Source organism: Lepisma saccharinum, chromosome 15 (assembly GCF_977018435.1).
Source record: "Lepisma saccharinum chromosome 15, izLepSacc3.1, whole genome shotgun sequence".
In the NCBI taxonomy this organism is placed as follows: domain Eukaryota; kingdom Metazoa; phylum Arthropoda; class Insecta; order Zygentoma; family Lepismatidae; genus Lepisma; species Lepisma saccharinum.
This window is the reverse complement of record NC_139243.1, coordinates 25,585,261-25,602,993: the sequence shown is the minus strand read 5'-3', so window position 1 is coordinate 25,602,993 and position 17,733 is coordinate 25,585,261. Positions and strand designations below refer to the sequence as shown.

At 41.1% G+C, this 17,733-nt stretch overlaps 1 protein-coding gene across 1 annotated transcript; it reads right to left on the bottom strand.

Moving 5' to 3' along the window:
* Positions 1 to 4: 4 nt before the first annotated feature.
* LOC145999430 (glutamate-gated chloride channel-like) lies at positions 5 to 14,522 on the bottom strand. Its single transcript, XM_083136388.1, has 4 exons — positions 14,413 to 14,522; positions 11,072 to 11,270; positions 3,034 to 3,322; positions 5 to 253 (listed from the first exon to the last, which is right to left on the bottom strand). The coding sequence occupies exons 1-4, from the start codon at positions 14,450 to 14,452 to the stop codon at positions 38 to 40; spliced, it is 744 nt and encodes a 247-aa protein (XP_082992514.1). The 5' UTR covers positions 14,453 to 14,522; the 3' UTR covers positions 5 to 37.
* Positions 14,523 to 17,733: the final 3,211 nt, after the last annotated feature.

Here is a 17,733-nt window from a genome sequence, read left to right as displayed (position 1 = left end):
TACACTGCAAAAGCCCCAAAGGCGATGGAATTCTTGATTATTTGATGTTCTGATCAATGTCTGAAAGAATTATCTCTTTCAGCTTCAGGTAGGTCATCCAGTAGATGACGTTAAAACCACAAAAGACTGAAGGAAAGAGCAGAAGTGATTTAGAATCCAGTTGACCATTTTCGCTCCATTTCACCAGAACCTCCATCTTGGATTGTGGGTGATCTTCATTCAATTGCTGTTCCTCCCCAACTTTAGGTTTCATCTGAAAGCAGAAGAAGATTCAACATTTCTTAACATGTATTTAATTATAATCTTGTAGTTCTTTGAGCGTACAGTTACTGCGAAAAAAATAATTGTAGCTTGGATATGCATGTCAAATGCATAGCACTGCAACATAACGGCAGGAAAAGTACACTAAACGTTAAGAAATTAATGCGTCCTTTTTGAGGAATTTAAACATGAACTAGTGTCACTTTTGGGGTCAGGTTTAGAAACACTGTTGTGTTGAGACGCTCAATACCATGCAGAAGTGCAGTGTGTACATAAAGTCATGGTGGATCTTAGCCTATAGAAGAATGAGACTGGCGTTGAACTGGAAAAGCAAGTCTTGAGCTTGAGTGTTGTGCATGAGGAAGGAAGAGCTGTGGCCAATATATTCACCGGATCTCATACCTTTGGATTTTTTCTTGCCGTAATTAGCGTGGGCATTAACAAATACCAGTGTCGGCGATTGGGTTCCAAAACAAGAGGGGGGGGGGGCAAGCTGCCAAAACTGCGAGGACAGTTCACTTTTCCTTCGCAGATAAAGTTTAGTACAGTGCGGGGGCAAAAGTGGCAAAAAGTGGGAGGGGCAACCGTCCCCCTCGCCCATCCCTAATCCCCCCCCTAATCGCCCTAATCGGTCATTCATGACGGTCACACTTTGAGTCCTTGGCCTTGTGCAGTTTTGTCGATTACAGAATAAAGGGTACAGCTCTCCACATATTTCGTTTCCTTCAGCAGATCTGTCATTTATTTTCCTCCACGGTTTCGCTCCTAGCTTCTTTATACTATCCTCTGCCTTCTCCAGGCATCGCCTTTTCTATCTTTTCCTACCATTCTTATTACCTCTTGCACGAAACAATTTTCTCATTCACCTTCCTATTTTTTCCCGCATGTACTATAGGTATTTTCTACTCTTACGGCGACCGGTCCTAGTTCTGGCAAGGGGGGCGGGGAATACGCCGCAGATCAAACAGACAACAACGGTGGCGCCTAGAGTCACGACGCGGCGGGAAGAAGAACTACGTGAACCTCGTTCTACTGGCTGCTGCGTTTCTTATCGTGCTGGATTGGTAGCTCCCCACTTCCCTTGCCAGTATTAGAATCGGCCGCCGTAAGAGTAGAAAATACCTTTAACCATCATCGTCTCAGCCTGACTTAGTTTACATTTGGTCTCCGATAATTTTATGCACCACATTTGTCCCCCCATTCACTGACTCCTTGATGTTTTGCAGAAAAGATCCTCACATCTCGTGTTGTCAGACGACGACGACGCTTTTCTTGAGTTTTTCGTACTGGAAGTGTCGTTTCCCTGACTTCAATCTGTTTTGCCGGTTTGGTAGTGGCGTGTAGCGGTGATTGTGACTCTGTTTACCCATGCGACTGTCGCTCGAAGTTCCGTCGGTGATGGTGGTTCTAGATAGAACCGGTATTTTGGTCCTGAAAAAGGCCGTCTTGAGGTTTGTGGTCCTAAAAAGGGCCGAACTTTTTTATTTGTTTTTTTCGTTTAATGTTCTGAATTGGTGTTGTCAGAGAGCATACATGCCTTACATGTAACTTTGATTGATTTTGTAATTGATTTTTAATAATTTTCATGTTTTGTACTGGTCACCCGTATAAAGTAGCATTTTGGACATTTTTCAACTTACGTTTTGAAAAATATACATTCTTATTCAAGACTAGACTTCATGGTTAAGACTACTAATTATATTAAAACAATGGTCTTATTTTGTGTTTGTGTACTGCGAACTCTAGAGGCAAAAATCGGAAGTTACGCATTTAACGTCAAGTTATGATACCGGGTGATTGGTTAATGCAAATGAAACTTCGCTCTAATTCCATTTTGATGGACAAATCAGAGAACTTGTTGTCGCATGTGTAACTCCGACTTTTGCCTGTAAAGTTAGCAGTACACAAACACATAATAACACCGTTATTTACATATAAGGAGTTGTCTTATGTTCAAAGGTTTTCTTCATAAATGGGAATTTCTGATTGAAAGATTTGCTTTATTTTACTTCGCATTTTGTGCCACTTTTGGCTAATTTGCGAAGATGGGGATGAGTGATGATATGATGAAAAATTGATGAATTGACACTCACAAACATCCATGCCCAGGCCGGGAATCGAACCCGGGACCCCTGGCGTCGTAGAGCGATGTGCTAACCACTCCGCCACGGGGGTCCGCTGTACCTAGTAATGGTTTTGTGCATTCACTAACTTTTAACAGATTTTATGAAATTTCCACCATTAGCCCATATGCAGACCACCAATATCACTTTTTGGAAAGTTAATACAGTAAAATCTCGTTTATCCGGACCCCGATAAGCCGGACTTCGCTTAATTAGGACAGGCAAAAGGAAAAAAATCGAAAGCAGAATGCAAGGTTTTAAATGTGGCTAGAAGTCAAGAATCGCATTCGTCATATTGCTCCGTAACAAACTCCCCTTCCTTTAAGCCATCTGTATAGTGTATTTAGGGCTATGCCCTTTAACTACACCATAATAAACATGTATTCTTGCCATAAACGGAGTTTTAATGCACTTTCTACTGTTCTTTTAGGTTATTTCAGTTAATCCGGACTTTCGTCAAACCGGTCAACTTACCCTTCATTAGTCCGGATTAACGAGGTTTTACTGTACCTTCATTTCTTAATTGCCATTATATGAAAATACTATTTCAATGTTGTTTCCGTGATAGTTTTATGTAAGATAATATCAAAAATGGTCGGACACATATTTAGACCCTTTCCTCTGTGTTAAAACCCCACCATTTCCTTACCCTGAACATGGATGTTGAACTTCTTCGAGCAGGAGTGTCATTATCTCCACGGACCACATATACTCGAGGCTGGAATATCATTGGTGGTTGTTTCATTGCTTGATCATCATCTTCTTCTTCTTCCTCGTTTGCTTCATCTTTCTTCTTCCAAAGGCCTCTCCAAGTCTTGTCGTAACGGATTCCAAAGAGAACAACGAGGTACTCAACCATTGCTGCTATGACGAACATGATGCAAACCAAGGCCCACACTTCTAACGGGTTGATACCACGTGAAGGAGGTGCTTCCGCTCTGTGTATAGCAACAATAAGCTTCAATGAATATTAGCATTGTAGTATTAGTTACTATAGTTACTATGTGTTGTTTGTTCTTAATAAAAAACATTGTCAAAAATTAATGTTCCTTTTTCCATTAATATTACTTCAATGTTGTATGCTCCAGATGTTAGAATTGGATATGTTATACTTGCTTTTTTGAGAAAAGCTGATATAAAATTCTAATATATTTTTGTTACTGAATGAGTTAATGTAGTTATATAAAATTGTATTTAAAAGTACTTTTAAACTTTATGTGTAAAATATAAATTAAAATGTATCTTATGTACTTATAATGTATGCTGGGCATAAACAGCCATAAGTTAAGCTGTAAGTCCAATAAATGTTTGTTGAGTTGAGTTGTTGACCTCATGGCCTCCCCGATGGCGCAGTGGTAAAGTCGTCGCCTTGTAATCAAAGGGTCCCGGGTTCGATACCCGGTGGAGGCTCACTTTAAACTGTAGGTCCAGTCCCGATTAGCCTTATTGTGCATAAAGAGGACTTAAAACATCAACTCAATCAATCAATTAATCAATCTTTAATACCTCGAGTGTAGCCATTTTACTGATACTGCATAATTTATTAGCTGATAAAATGGCCGACATCACACACACACACACACCATCACACACACACACACACATACATATACATCCGTAGTTCAAATTTTCGCTACCTGTTGGAAGTGTGCCGTTGAAATAATGACAACCAGAAGTTGGATATGTGAAACTTTTAGTTGATATCAGCACAGCAGTGTTTAATGTGTGTGCCGTCAACGTGAATGACCCTTTGGAAGCATAGAGCTTAACGCCCACCGAGACACAGAGAAACGCAGCAACAGATCCGTTGTCGGCGTCTCAGTGGACGACAATGTTTAAGGTAAGCTGGCACTGAAATTCCCACTTCGGTTCTGCGCGTTTCCCTGTAGTGGGCGTTACACCATTTCATTTCAATAGAAGCAGACAACAGTAGTTCTGTTGCCACGTTTCTACGCGTCTCAGTGGGAGATAAGCTTAAGACAGCGTGGCAAACGGTCGGATTAAGCGTTTCCAGGGGAATTGTAACGAAATGCCGTGTTATGATGGCTTTGAGTTCTGACAGCGTCGGTACATGTTCTTGATAAACACGATCCTTCAGGAATACACACACAGCCAAAAAACAGATGGGTTCAAGTCCGGAGAACGGGGTGACCATACATCTTTAAAACGCTTTACAGATGACATGATCAACGTAAAAGTTGGCATTTGTCGACTAACATGTGGAATGCTCCATCTTGCATGTACACAGGAGCTTTAAAAATCAATCAAGGAACCATATGCTGTGTAAGGATTTGAGCGTAACCTATTGTAACGGAACGCATGACAGGACCTTCAAGTTCAGCTACTCTAATGAATATGGAAAGCGATTCTACGGTGAAGCAGACGGCACGAGTGCATTAATCCAGTCTCTGGCCATAAGACCCGCAGAAATTTTGAGGTGGACGAGTTTTCTCTTTTGATCCTGTTAGGGCATTTCTAAAGAAAGGAAACATCTTGGGTAGACATCTGGCATACCGGGCCGAAGTTTTCTAGGGTCCCATAAATTCAAGATGGCCGCCGCTTCACCACGCACCAACAAATGAAATCGATCATAACTCCTTTAAAATTGTTTTCTGACAATTTTGCATACAAACATATTTTGTTCAGAATTAAAAACGTAACAAAAAATATTCTTACGGTTTCTTTCATATCTTGCACTGTTATGGAGATATATCAAGTGAAAGAATTCCGTACAATTTTCTGTAAGGATTCTAAGCAATAGTTTACATTTTACTTGACATTCCGGCATATAAAGGGCAACAAATACTGCCTGTGATACTTTGCTGACGCCTAGTATTGTGGCGCATGGCCTGTGTGACGTTATGCATAAAAGATGGCGGCTGCCTCTCAAGACATTAACAAAGAAAATCGACCATGTCTCCCTTCAGAAGTCATTTTGACCATTTGTAGGTTAGTTGGGTTTTTGAATGAAGGGAAGACATGTGTATGGAGGATGCCTTCATTTTGGGTCATACAATCATAAGTATAATACTAGGTGTTTTGCTGGACAATATGTCAAGAGAAAGTACATGAGCAACAGCGTCCACGTGACTCAACAAGGAGTAGAGGGTACAATTATATCTTTGGCAAATGGCCCTATAGCCAATACATTTTTATAACGAGGCTTGAGCAGAGACTTTCTGTTTACACACAACGTCATCACTGATAGGTAATGGATCGGAATAGGATTTCGTCTTCACAGTAGTAAATATGTGTTGATTGATATGGTGTTTTGAGTCCACTTTATGCACGGTAAGGCTAATCGGGATCCGAACCACTTGTACCTCCACCGGGTATCGAACCCGTGACCCCTTGATTACCAGGCAACGACGCTACCACTGCGCCATCGGGGAGGCCAGGTAAATATGTGTTGAATTGGTGGAAAATTGGTATACGCAATGTTAATACTGCGTTCGGATCGAACCAGAAACCCTGAGTTGCGTCTTGGGTTGTGTAGCTATTCATCATTTATCTTCCAGATGGTTATCACTCGCTTGGCCTAAATGTGAGACATGCAAGAGGTTACATTCAAAGGATTGGCAAGAGAATTTACATCAACACTAAATGGACTTTGTACTCTCCATGACTGAACCGATATGGATGTAATTAGGAAAATGATATTACTTGCCTCCCGTTTGGCTGTTGATCATTCCCACAGATTGTCCTCGCTCTCTCACTCTCCTGCTGATGACCTCCCTGTCAGAATTCACTCTTCCTTCTCACACCCTTGCACACTTCATCCCCGATCCTGTCACCATCCCGTTTAACTCAGTGAAAATGATAAAACACTTCATAGGTAAAGGTAAATGGCTTAGATACAATATGAAAATAACATTGAAAAAGTTCTTTATATGGTAATGTATGTTGTAATCTTCTGAAGTACGACGTGAAGAAAAAAGTTAAGTAAGGGAATTTTTAAAATCAATTTGCATCATATAACATAACCCACAGCGCTACAGCACCTTGAAGGGCCTTGGCTTACCTACCGACTGCTGGTCTCCCTCCCACACTGTTCCTCCGTCACCTGTTATAGCGTGGAGGTCTTAGACCAGTATTGGGGTGACGGGTGATCAGCCCGACGAACCCCCAGCCGTTGTTGTAGGTCTTCTCGACCGGGTTACGCTCACTCCCTCGGAGCTTCCCAATTTCCTCACGATGGTGGGTTGCCACCGGCCCTATACGTAGGCCGAATAAATTCCGACCAGAGCCGGATTCGAACCTACGCCGTCCCGCAGCGAACGATCTCAAGATGAGTGAACGCCTTAACCCGCTCGGCTACGGAGAAGGACATTTGCATCATATGGTAAGGCCAAAAAAACATCAAGTAAGCCTTATACCAGATAAATCAATATGCCTGACATGTTAGAGTAACATTTTCATATCTGGAGAACGTGACTCACTTAAATGCCAGAATGGAAATGATGTATGTGTACCAACTCAAGAAAAACTAAAGGAAATGCATGGAGTCTGTTCTGTTTTCGATGTATCATCTCCTGTTTCAAGACTGAGGCGGCTGATTGCAGAAAAACAATAAAGTGCTCTTGCTCGAAAAACTATTCACATCATACAAGAAGTGCAAGGAAACTGGAAAGTTGCTTTTCACAAAGTATTAGAACTGAAGAAAATGAAGGCAAATGTGGCAATCCTTTAATATAGTCATATAATGGAAATTATAAGAAGAAAAATGTAAATTAGCAAAAACTCATGTTGAACAGGTCAGAATCATCAGTTTGATTGCTACCACTTGGTCAAGAAAAAATATATGTGATGAACTGAAGGTTTCTGATAATTTACTTAGGAACTTAGTGAAAGAACAAAGAATTCTACCTGATTTGACAAAGAGAAGGAATAGGAAACTGAAGCTGACAACACCAACTGATCATTAAATTAACCCACAGCGCTACAGCCCTTGGAGGGCCTTGGCTTACCTACCGACTGCTGGTCTCCCTCCCACACTGTTCCTCCGTCACCTGTTATAGCGTGGAGGTCTTAGACCAGTATTGGGGTGACGGGTGATCAGCCCGACGAACCCCCAGCCGTTGTTGTAGGTCTTCTCGACCGGGTTACGCTCACTCCCTCGGAGCTTCCCAATTTCCTCACGATGGTGGGTTGCCACCGGCCCTGTACGTAGGCCGAATAAATTCCGACCAGAGCCGGATTCGAACCTACGCCGTCCCGCAGCGAACCAACTGATCATAAGTACCTAATAAATTAAACCTTTTTGCAATGAGATTTCGCAGATTTTCAATTGTCATACCTTGTAATTTTAATTTTTGGTAAGTCAAATATTAAAACCTTATGTTACTATATTTTCTGAGGCTCTTTTAACCCAACTTTAAAAAATATAAAGAAAATACTTAATTATTCTAAGTATGGGATGTAGTTTAACATTACTTTGTAATGTTAGAAATTAGGTCACATACCTTACCTCATATTGACCAAAACAAGTTGAATCTAAAAGTTGAGATTTTTACTGTGAAAAAGGTTCATGCAGGGCTTCCTTCATGCCAAATTTCAGAATTTTTAAGGAGGACCCATCTGAGATATTTAACCCCGAAAACTGTCAAAATTCAATGAACGTCCATGTTTGAGCCCTTGCTGTAAAAAAGGGTTGCATTTCTAAGCACTGATATTTTATTTACAGACACCCTGCAGGCAGGTCTACACATGAAAAAAAAATCAAGCCTTAGACTAAATCCCTTCATTGAAAAAATCTGGCTTAAAAATCCAATTTTTAAACTATTGTTACCCCAATTTCCACCATAATTTTCGTACTTAGGATGCAATTTTGTGCAAAACATAGTTGAATATCATAGAAAGTATACTTCATTAGCTACAAAATGAGTTTTGTTTCAGTTCTCTAGCTCTTATGGTTTTTGAGATATTAAGGTTTGTAAAAAGTGCTACATGAGCAAAAAAAGCCATCCGCCATGTTGGAAAAATGGCTGCCCCAGGATAACTAAAGACGATAAATGTTTTTGAACATTGGTTTTGATATCTAGAAACATGTACAAACATATGTACTAAAAATTATTTTTTTCTGAAATGGTCATGCAACCAATTATTTTAAAATTGATTGATTTTACATGGAATGACCCTGCAGCAAGAGAGTACCTGAACGTTTGTCGACTCCTTGTTTACGAAATTTACAAACAGGAATTTGGCGCCTTAAGAAAATCTCTTGATTTTCTCTTAAAGATGAAAAATATTAAAGTTTTATTCCATATCGATCCTTTCTATGGTCAGATATTTATATTATAAATTTAGAGCACTAAAAATATTGAAATAACATACCATTACTCAAAATATATGTAACTTAATTAATATAGTTCCTGAAAAGTAAAAGGAAAGAAATAAATAAACAATGCCTGTCTGCGTAAGGTGTATGAAAGGAAAAGACTGACACGTGAGTTTGTTATGCTAACTCAGCAACCTACTTATGGGCGTATTAATGTATAGTCTTACGTCACACACCTAAGTTCCAATAAGACGTTATGCTTGTGAATGAAATGCGATATGGCGAAAAAGTATGACTGTGATATTCATATCGCGTTGCGATCCATGACCTACCACCAGTAATGACGTTGCATAGAAACAAACAGTGTACAACCAGATCTTGTTATTAGAAGGCATTGTTGTGGAGAGATTGACAAATGAATTTTACGATGTTTGTGGATGTCGACTCTTGACGAACATTCTACCTTGATATTGGCTAAAACACTGCACAAAATCAAGTTTTTCATTTATACTCGCCACATTACATCAAACTCCGAACACCAAGAGTTGGAACCGACCTCAGTATTGGAGTGGTTAGAACGGTGCATTGCGACGGTAAGGTTCGAATCCCGGTGTGTTCTTATTTATTTATTTATTCCTTGTTTTGGATGGCGAAGTTAAGGCACAAGCTTTTTCTTTCACTTAACCATCTCTACTTTACATTTTATAAATTGATTTTTATAGCAAACTGTTTGTGAAATATGTAAAAACTAAAAACATTAAGATACCAAAAAAAGAAATACGAGTACATATAAAAACTAAGAACATTAAGATACCAAAAAAAAGAAAAACACAAGAAAGACACCCTAAGAGAAGTAAAAAAAAATACACGTAAAGCATAAACACACACATAACAAACATACTCAAATTACAGAAAAAGTCAGGGGTGTTGGTCCTACAATCATCCAGAAGATGATTTCTTAATTTTTATTTGAATTGACCGAGGGAAGAAGAGTTTCTTATGTCATTGGGGAGTTCGTTCCACGCTCTGGGAGCAGTGACCGTTAAGGAATTTTCATAAAACGTTGTCTTGTGGGAGGGGATGGTCAGCAGAGAGTTGTCCCGCGAACGGGTGGGCTGCGCTTAGGGGTTGAAATCGAGAAAGTAGGTAGGAGGGCTCTCGTGAGTTTACTATTATGTAGAGCGCTGTAAGAGCGTGGAAGCGGCGGCGAGTGGAAAGGTCGAACTAGCTTAGGTCCTTGAAAGCCGGGGTAAGGTGGTCAAAATATTTGATATTATAAATATAGCGCACACATGCATTTTGTATTCGCTGTAGACGTCTTGCTAGTTCACCGTTGAGGTCAATATACGTCAAGTCACAGTAGCCTATTTGAGACAGAACTGGCGACTCCACGAGTGTTTTCTTTACCTTTTGTGGTAAAATGTTTTAAGGCGGTGCAGCGAATGTAATGCTGCGTAGGATTTTTTGCATATGGCGTTCCCATGGTCACTCCAAGTGAGGTTTTCGTCCACAACGACTCCCAGGTCTTTGACCGAAACCGACAATGAAATTGGGTTTCCTTCGACAGGAATGTCAGGGATGGAGGACTTCTCTGTTGTGGAAATGAGCTGACGTGAGCCAATTAAAATACATTTCGTTTTCCCAGCATTTACTCGCAGACAGTTTGCCTGAGACCACTTTCGAACTGAGATTATGTGCATGGGAAATCCCAATTTGCAGCGTCTTCCTGATGTGATCGAAAATAAAACGTTCTTCAGCTACAAGTGGTAGGAAACTTTAGGCAAACGTTTCGTTACAAATCGACAGTTTGCGCGCACAACCTGGATTGCCGGTTTTTGGGCGCTTTCTACTTAATTTCATGATATTTCACGGTTATTTCGCGAAAAAGCGTTCATTTCGTGGAAATCACACATTTCGCATTATTTCGCGAATAAAACTCATGCATATTTCATCATTGGGGTGTAGTTACGTCCAGAATGTTCAAAATTACTTTTTTTTCACATTTAGCGATTTCGCGGATCGCGAAAATTCAATGTCACTACTGATACGTTTTGGAAGTGGCAATTTAGTTCTTCTGTGGAGATACCAAAAATTTCATTACTATCATATTTCTTACCAACGCCGAACATTTTAAGTTTATTCCACAGCGATTTCGGCTGCGATCTGTAGTTTAATAGTTATCCCGCAAAGGAAAACTTTCTCTTTCGTATTTCCTGCGTGCACAGATTCCGAAGAATGCGGTATTCTTTGAAATAATCATGCACTGATTGCAGGTTTGCTTTGAGTGTAGTTAGTTAGCATCCCTTCATCAATTTCATCATATCATCACTCATCTTTATCTTAGCCAAAGTGACAGAGAAGCGAAGTAAAATAAACCAAATCAAAAATCAAATCGAGAGTTGGCACTCACCTTATAGATTCAAAAGTTGTAACCAGAGTTAGTAGATTTGTGACGAGAAGCACCATCCTTCCAGGAACTATTTCCGGTTGCACCACGAAACTGCCCCAGGATATGATTACGAACAGACAACAAGGGAAATAGCTCTCTAGCAAATAGTTTTCCAAGGGGCGTGTTATGATGAACCTCATCAAAACACTGGTTGAGTTCCCTGAAACGGAAACAAGTGAGGATTAAAGATATTGACTATGGGATTGGAGCTCGAACCAAGGAACTACAGTAGCAAAATTGAAAGTCGACTACGAAGCTCACTACGCCACCGATTCGATTACATTTCGAGATCCAAAATGGCTGACATGGCAATTGCATGTTCCATTGTCTTGCTAGAACATGCAGACTATTTACTATGAGATTTAACCAGATCTACTTAACTAATTAACTCTCTAGAGTTCTTAAACCCGAAAGTTTATGGCTGCAGTAACACAAGCCTTCCATCTGTCCCTATCCTGGGCAAGATCAATCCAATCTCTTCCACCCTTACCGATTTCCTTTAGGTCCACCTCAACGTTAGTTATCCCTTGCCCTTCCTACAGGTCTCTTACCATCAGGTTTCCCAACAAGAATCCTGTAAATTCTTCTTTCTTCTCCCATTCGTGCCACATGGCCTGCCCGTATAAGTCTTCTTGATTTAATTATTCTAATAATATCTGGACATGAATACATATTATGCACTTCTAAATTGTTTATTATATTTATTAATTATTATTACTAAAAATAGTAATAACAAAAATATGTTTATGTGCTTACTTTGTATCATTGCCTGACACTTTTATGAAATCACGTCAATGAGAATGAATGCTGATTAGATTAAATTGATGAAGGGACACTCATTAAACAAAGCTAAAACCCAACCCAGGACTGGTACTGGATACCTTATGTGGCAATGTCCTGAATCGTCCGCTCAACTCACTTAGCCACCAAGGTGGCAAAATATTGACGTAATAAGTAGATAAGCTCTTTGATATCCACTTATATTGAGTGCTTGACTTACGATTTCCCCACCAATGGTTCAGATATCTAGTCCCGGCATTTGTTTGTCTCTTCGTCAACTTAGTCTAATTATCATTCAACCTCACAAATCTACATTAAAAAAGAAAGCAACATGAGCACTGAGAAATGGTCTGAGTGGAGGATCAGGTAACCGCACGGCCTCGAGCCTCCCTCAAAACATGTTAACCAGTCAACATCTGGAAGTTGACTGAGCTCTACGGAAAAAAAAAAAAAAAAAAAAAAAGAAAGAAAGAAAAAAACCCCGCCCCCAAAGGAGCTCGCGGGGGTGAGTGGTGCCCGACCTAAGTCAACCGGCAACCATACCGAAAGGCGCAGACCTCGCCTGAAACAATAATGCACTCTCCAAGCACATTATAGCCTCATGTTCGGTCTTTTGCCTAGGTACAATCTTCCCTTCGGGATAGATCCAGTCCAGCCGGATTTCTCCCTCGGGGAAACCTCCATTCCATGCAGGCATGCACTAGTATGCAAATCTACCTACGTGGGACATCGAATACTTTAACTAAATCTGGTTTCAACCCTATGGAAAGAGGATTTTTACCAGACGGCGAAAATTAGACAGACAGAAAAAACTACAAGAGACAAAAAAGAGAAATAGAAGGGAAGCTCCCGAGGATAAAATTCTGCAAGCAGACAAAACCTCGGATGTCTTGGAATAACAGCTTCATCTAGATACTGGTGTGTGAAAAAAACCCACGTTGAAGGGGGGCAAAAAAACACACACCCTATTGGTTCCTATCCTTACGGGGAGGATGGAGTCGGGAATTTGGAAGGGCAGGTAGGTAAAGCCCGAAGGCTCTCTGCAAATCTGTGTGTTAGTTGGACCTACTCATTCCGACTTACAACCTTATTTGAAACAAACATCGAAAATGAATTTTGAATTAAAGCCGAAAAAAGCCGCATCGGAAGTTAACTGCCAAAGACGTCTGCGTGAAAGAGAGGAGAAGTCGTTGCTTGGGGTGTCTGTCCGTTAGAGAGAACTCGTCTGTTTCTCCGGGCATTGTTACTTTTGCTTCGGATCGGGATTTAAGACAGCATTGGCTTTTCATTGCCTTAGGGGCGAGTGACTTCTCGTAGGACCAGTCCGACGGCCGAGGCCGGTCTGAAATCTGTCCCCTTGCGGGGTATCGGTAATAACCACACCCAGAGCTTAACGTCATTGCAGTGTGGGTGACTGCTGCTACGGGGGAACCACCTTTGCGCCCATGTGCCTGCCTATACCCCTTAGGTCCATTTCCGAGTCGGGGTAATTATCACCGGAAAGCACCAAAAACCGATGACGCGACAGAACACATGGTCCCCTACGCCCGAAGGCGCACAGCAGTCGGGGGGTGCTGCCGGGGGTCACTACTCCCCGACAGACTTTGGGTGGAAAGGCCCTTCTGAGGGCCACCAACCCGGTCGGTTTTGATCTGCCTTTGCTGTCCGCTGTCCTTTTCCTCCGCATCCGCTTCTTTGCCCAGGTCCACGCACTCCTTTCTCCCCCGGTTGAGTTTTCGGCTACCGGTTTTTCGAGATATCCCCCCCTCCTGAGAACTGAGCTCTACGGCTTTTCGAGCTTCTTTTATATGCTGCAACTCGCGACATCAGCGCAGCAGGTGGCTGCAATTATAAGCTGTATAGAATAGCCAACTGCGCAGAAAAGGAGAGTTTTCAACTGCATGAGTAAAATTATCATATGATTACAGTGTCAAAGTTTCCCAACACAGCTGCTCATAGCTCTCTGTTATTTCAACGACTCTGGTGTAAAACATGGTAAGTGAAATTTTGGTCATTTTTGAGTTACAAAGTAAAATGTGCCATCCTTCAATTTCAGAGTGAAATTGCCATGTCATACAATTAGCACTGGACTCAGTGAAGACTTCTGAAATTGGTAAACAGAACACGAAAACAACTTATCTACAGTATAGCTTCTAATAACCTTTTTTCTTAATGAACTGAGAAGTGACCATAATGTCACTTACCATGTTTTACACCCGAGCCTTTCATTACATTTTAACCTTAGACTTGTATACAAAGAAGTGTTGCAGTTCTCAGTACACATTAACAACTTGCCATCTTATTTATGTACCATGAAAGCAGTCTGAATACCTGAAATGCACATATAAACTCTTTACATAACAGCTGAAACACAACCTTGTCTTTCGGAGAAATCAAACCAACGAATCCTGGCATCTATGTACTACAAAGTGCTAATCATTCTGCAAGCTGATATAATTCATTCCTGGTGGAAGTTAAACAATATTTAATGGCTTGTAGGTTACTTCAAGTGTCATAAATACCTCTGTAGTTTTTTGAGTTCTTCTTGCTCTCTTTTCTCATTTGCACCGCGAATGTGGGTAGCTCAATTTGTTTGGCGTCCCTGAATTTGTAGGTCAACCCTCGTTTCTGGTGCCAGTGCAGATGGACTTCTTCGCTGGTGTGTCGATCTGCAGAAAGAATTCGAGCTGGTTAAGGGAACTTACACGTGAAGCACAGGTTGATTCCATATGAAAACGAGCTGATACAGGGCGTTCACGTCAGACTTTGTCACGAGCTCGGCGTTTCGCGAGGAATCAAACTTCCCGTAGAACGCAATTTGATTCATTGAAGCACCAAGCGTGGCACTTACAAAAACGCTGTACCGAGCCGATGTATATCTCAGCCTCGTTTTGCACATTTTAACATATTTAATTATTCTTTTTACACATTTCAATGATATTCATACATGTACAACCTTTGTCAGAAACGTTCCAGGATTGAACTCGTAAAAAATAATTGATTCAACTTACGGACTAAGACCATATTAGGTCTTGTCCAAATAGTCCTCTCAGATATCTATGCACAGCTGCTACCGTTTCTGGAGGTCATGGAACCAAGCAGGGAAAGCTTCATCTGGGATGCTTCTCAGCACATCTGTCACGCCAGTTTGGTTTGCTGCAATATCTTCATGACGCTCCCCTTTCAGCGGCATTTTCACAAGGGGAAACAAGAAAAATCACACGGCGACAGTAGTATGGGGCCTTGCATTGTCGTGAAATAAAAACCACTGTCCAGATGCCCACAAATCAGGACAGCACCGCCGAATTGCTTGACGCAAACGTTTCAGGATGTCAATATAAAAGTTTTCGTTTATCGTTTGTCCTTCAGGCACCTTCATGGTGCACCAAACCTTTAGCATCAAAAAATACGATCGACATTGTCTTTGGATCTTCTTGCACTGAATCTCTGTCCTCCCAAAACCTTTTGTGCCATTCAAAGACACGGCTTCTTGATAATGCCTCGTCACCATATACTTATTGTATCATATTACATGTTTCACTAGGGGTTTTCCCTAGCTTAACGCAGAACACTCTGCTGGGAATCCACGTCCATCACGTCACTCGTTTAACTTCCAACTAAATGCCAACAAGCCGAACAGTGGGTTGCTAAGCACAGCCCTGTCATCTAGTGAGTTTACATGGAAACACTTCCAAGGCCGTGTCTATTCAGGACACATATCAGGTAACTGAATAACGCCCATTTCTTGTGTTTGAATATCACAGGTGAATAATAAAAAAATCACTCCTGGAACATTTCTGACAAACGTTATACATTGCATGTTCCTGATACACACATATCCTATCTATGGTGATAATCTAAACAGAGGGGACTTTCCCTTCTTAGCTTTTAAAGACGTAAAGAGGGTTTCTAAAAAGACGTGAGCCTTGTAACGACCAAATTGAAAGACTACAGGGTCATTACAATGCAGAAGTGTACGAGCGATCATTTAAAAATATATACAATTATTAATAAGATATTCTGGATATTGCAACCTATAGCGACGAAAAACTTTGTACGGCATTGGTCCAGCCACTCTTCTGGCAGGAGGGGAGTGGTCTACCTTACAGTTGCCACTGGCCGTAACCAAACTATAGAATATGTTTGTCACAATTGATGCGAGTTAATATTATTACAGTAGACTCGCGATTATCCGAGCTAATTGGGACCGAGACTACCTCGGATACGGAAAACTCGGATAATACGGAGATAATGTGCTAATAGGTCTTAAATGACGAAACAACACTTAAACTGTATAGTAATTATTTATTACTAGTACAACATAAATGTGAAGATTACTTTTCAAAAAGTCTTTCTTAGTTTTTGGACTGCTCATATTCACTTTCTTCATCGTTTGCCGCGCTAAAACACTGCCCCCGTTCACACTTTGACTCACCCACTTTTCAATGTCCTTCCGCTTACGTCTCCAATCTCCAACAGTCACTTTCCCTGACTCCATAATCAGCAGCAATCTTTTTAATACTCACCTTTATCCAACCTTTTTATTGCGTTGAATTTTGTTTCCAGAGAAAACACACACCTTTTCCGTTTGCCACTCATACTCGCTTAGAATAGGCCTACACAGATTTAAACACCACCGTAACAATCGGATACACCGACAATGTAATGAGCACGTGCATCGCGGACGGTGACTTGACTCCATAAACAAACAGGGGGGTGCGTTATGAAGCGCGATGTTTTCCAACCACTCCCTCGGTTAACTCGGAGCCTCGGTTAATCGGGACTCGGTTAATCGCGAGTCTACTGTACTTGCATTACATGTGCTATCCAACTTGAAAATCCAGACACCATTTTGGTTACATCCATAATAATTAATATCAAAATGGAAATATAAAATTCAAGGTAGAGAACTACTTACACGAAGATAAGGTCCACGAGCAATCTTGGACATCCATAGGATAAAGATTGAACTCCATGTCGCACATTAGTTTCAAGGGTGAAAATCTGGAAGATAAATAAAACAAATACTGAAAAATACGGTATAATACTTTACAGGCCACCTACAGTAACGTATGAGGTTCCGCAGAAGTGTTCTAAGCTTAGTTCGACATAGTACTAAGAATTTAATATTTTTGTGAAAGTGAGATTCGAGGTTATGAAATCGTTAAAATAATGATAAGAGAGAAGGTATATTGCTTTGGAAGGTAACATGTTCGATAATGCTTCAGATAAAAAAAAAATCCATTTGTAACTATAGGTATTTTCTACTGTTACGGCGGGCGCCCTACATGCAGGCAAGAGAAGTGGGGAGCGGGGAAGCGACCAATCCAGCGCGACAAGAAACGTAGCAGCCTGTAGAACGAGGTGGGGGCAGCACTTCCTCCCCTCGACGACGTCGTAACTCTCGGCACCACCGCTGTTCTCTGGTTGGTTTGCGGCGTAATGTCCACTCCCCACTTCTTGCGAGTACGAGGGCCACCCGCTGTAAGAGTAGAAAAGACATATAGTAAAAATGAAATGTATCAGGTGGCCATTACTTAGAGCCATCTGGATCCCGTTGGAAGCATCGGATTGTTGTGAAACTTGGTATAGATGCTATAGAGGTCATGGGGAAGCAAATGTTCAAGAAAAAAATAGTTCTAATTTTTCACCACCAGGTGGAAATGTGTCGCTGAAATCTGGTGCACCCTGCGGGGACACACTTCGTGCGTCAATTTATTAAGCTATCGTCCAAAAGGTAAGTCACGTTGACGGAGCCGGCGTTGCCTTGTAATCAAGGGGTCCCGGGTTCGATACCCGTTGGGGGCCCATGGTGGTTCGGATCCCACTTTAAACTGTAGGTC

What these genes read in the sequence shown, in the direction of transcription:
- LOC145999430 (XM_083136388.1), bottom strand. Translation starts at nt 14,452, where the DNA reads ATGAGAAAAGAGAGCAAGAAGAACTCAAAAAACTACAGAG. An exon ending in ACAACTTTTGAATCTATAAG is followed by an intron (nt 3,323 to 11,071) that starts GTGAGTGCCAAC and finishes TGCTATACACAG; the next exon opens with AGCGGAAGCACCTCCTTCAC. An exon ending in GTTCAACATCCATGTTCAGG is followed by an intron (nt 254 to 3,033) that starts GTAAGGAAATGG and finishes TTCTGCTTTCAG; the next exon opens with ATGAAACCTAAAGTTGGGGA.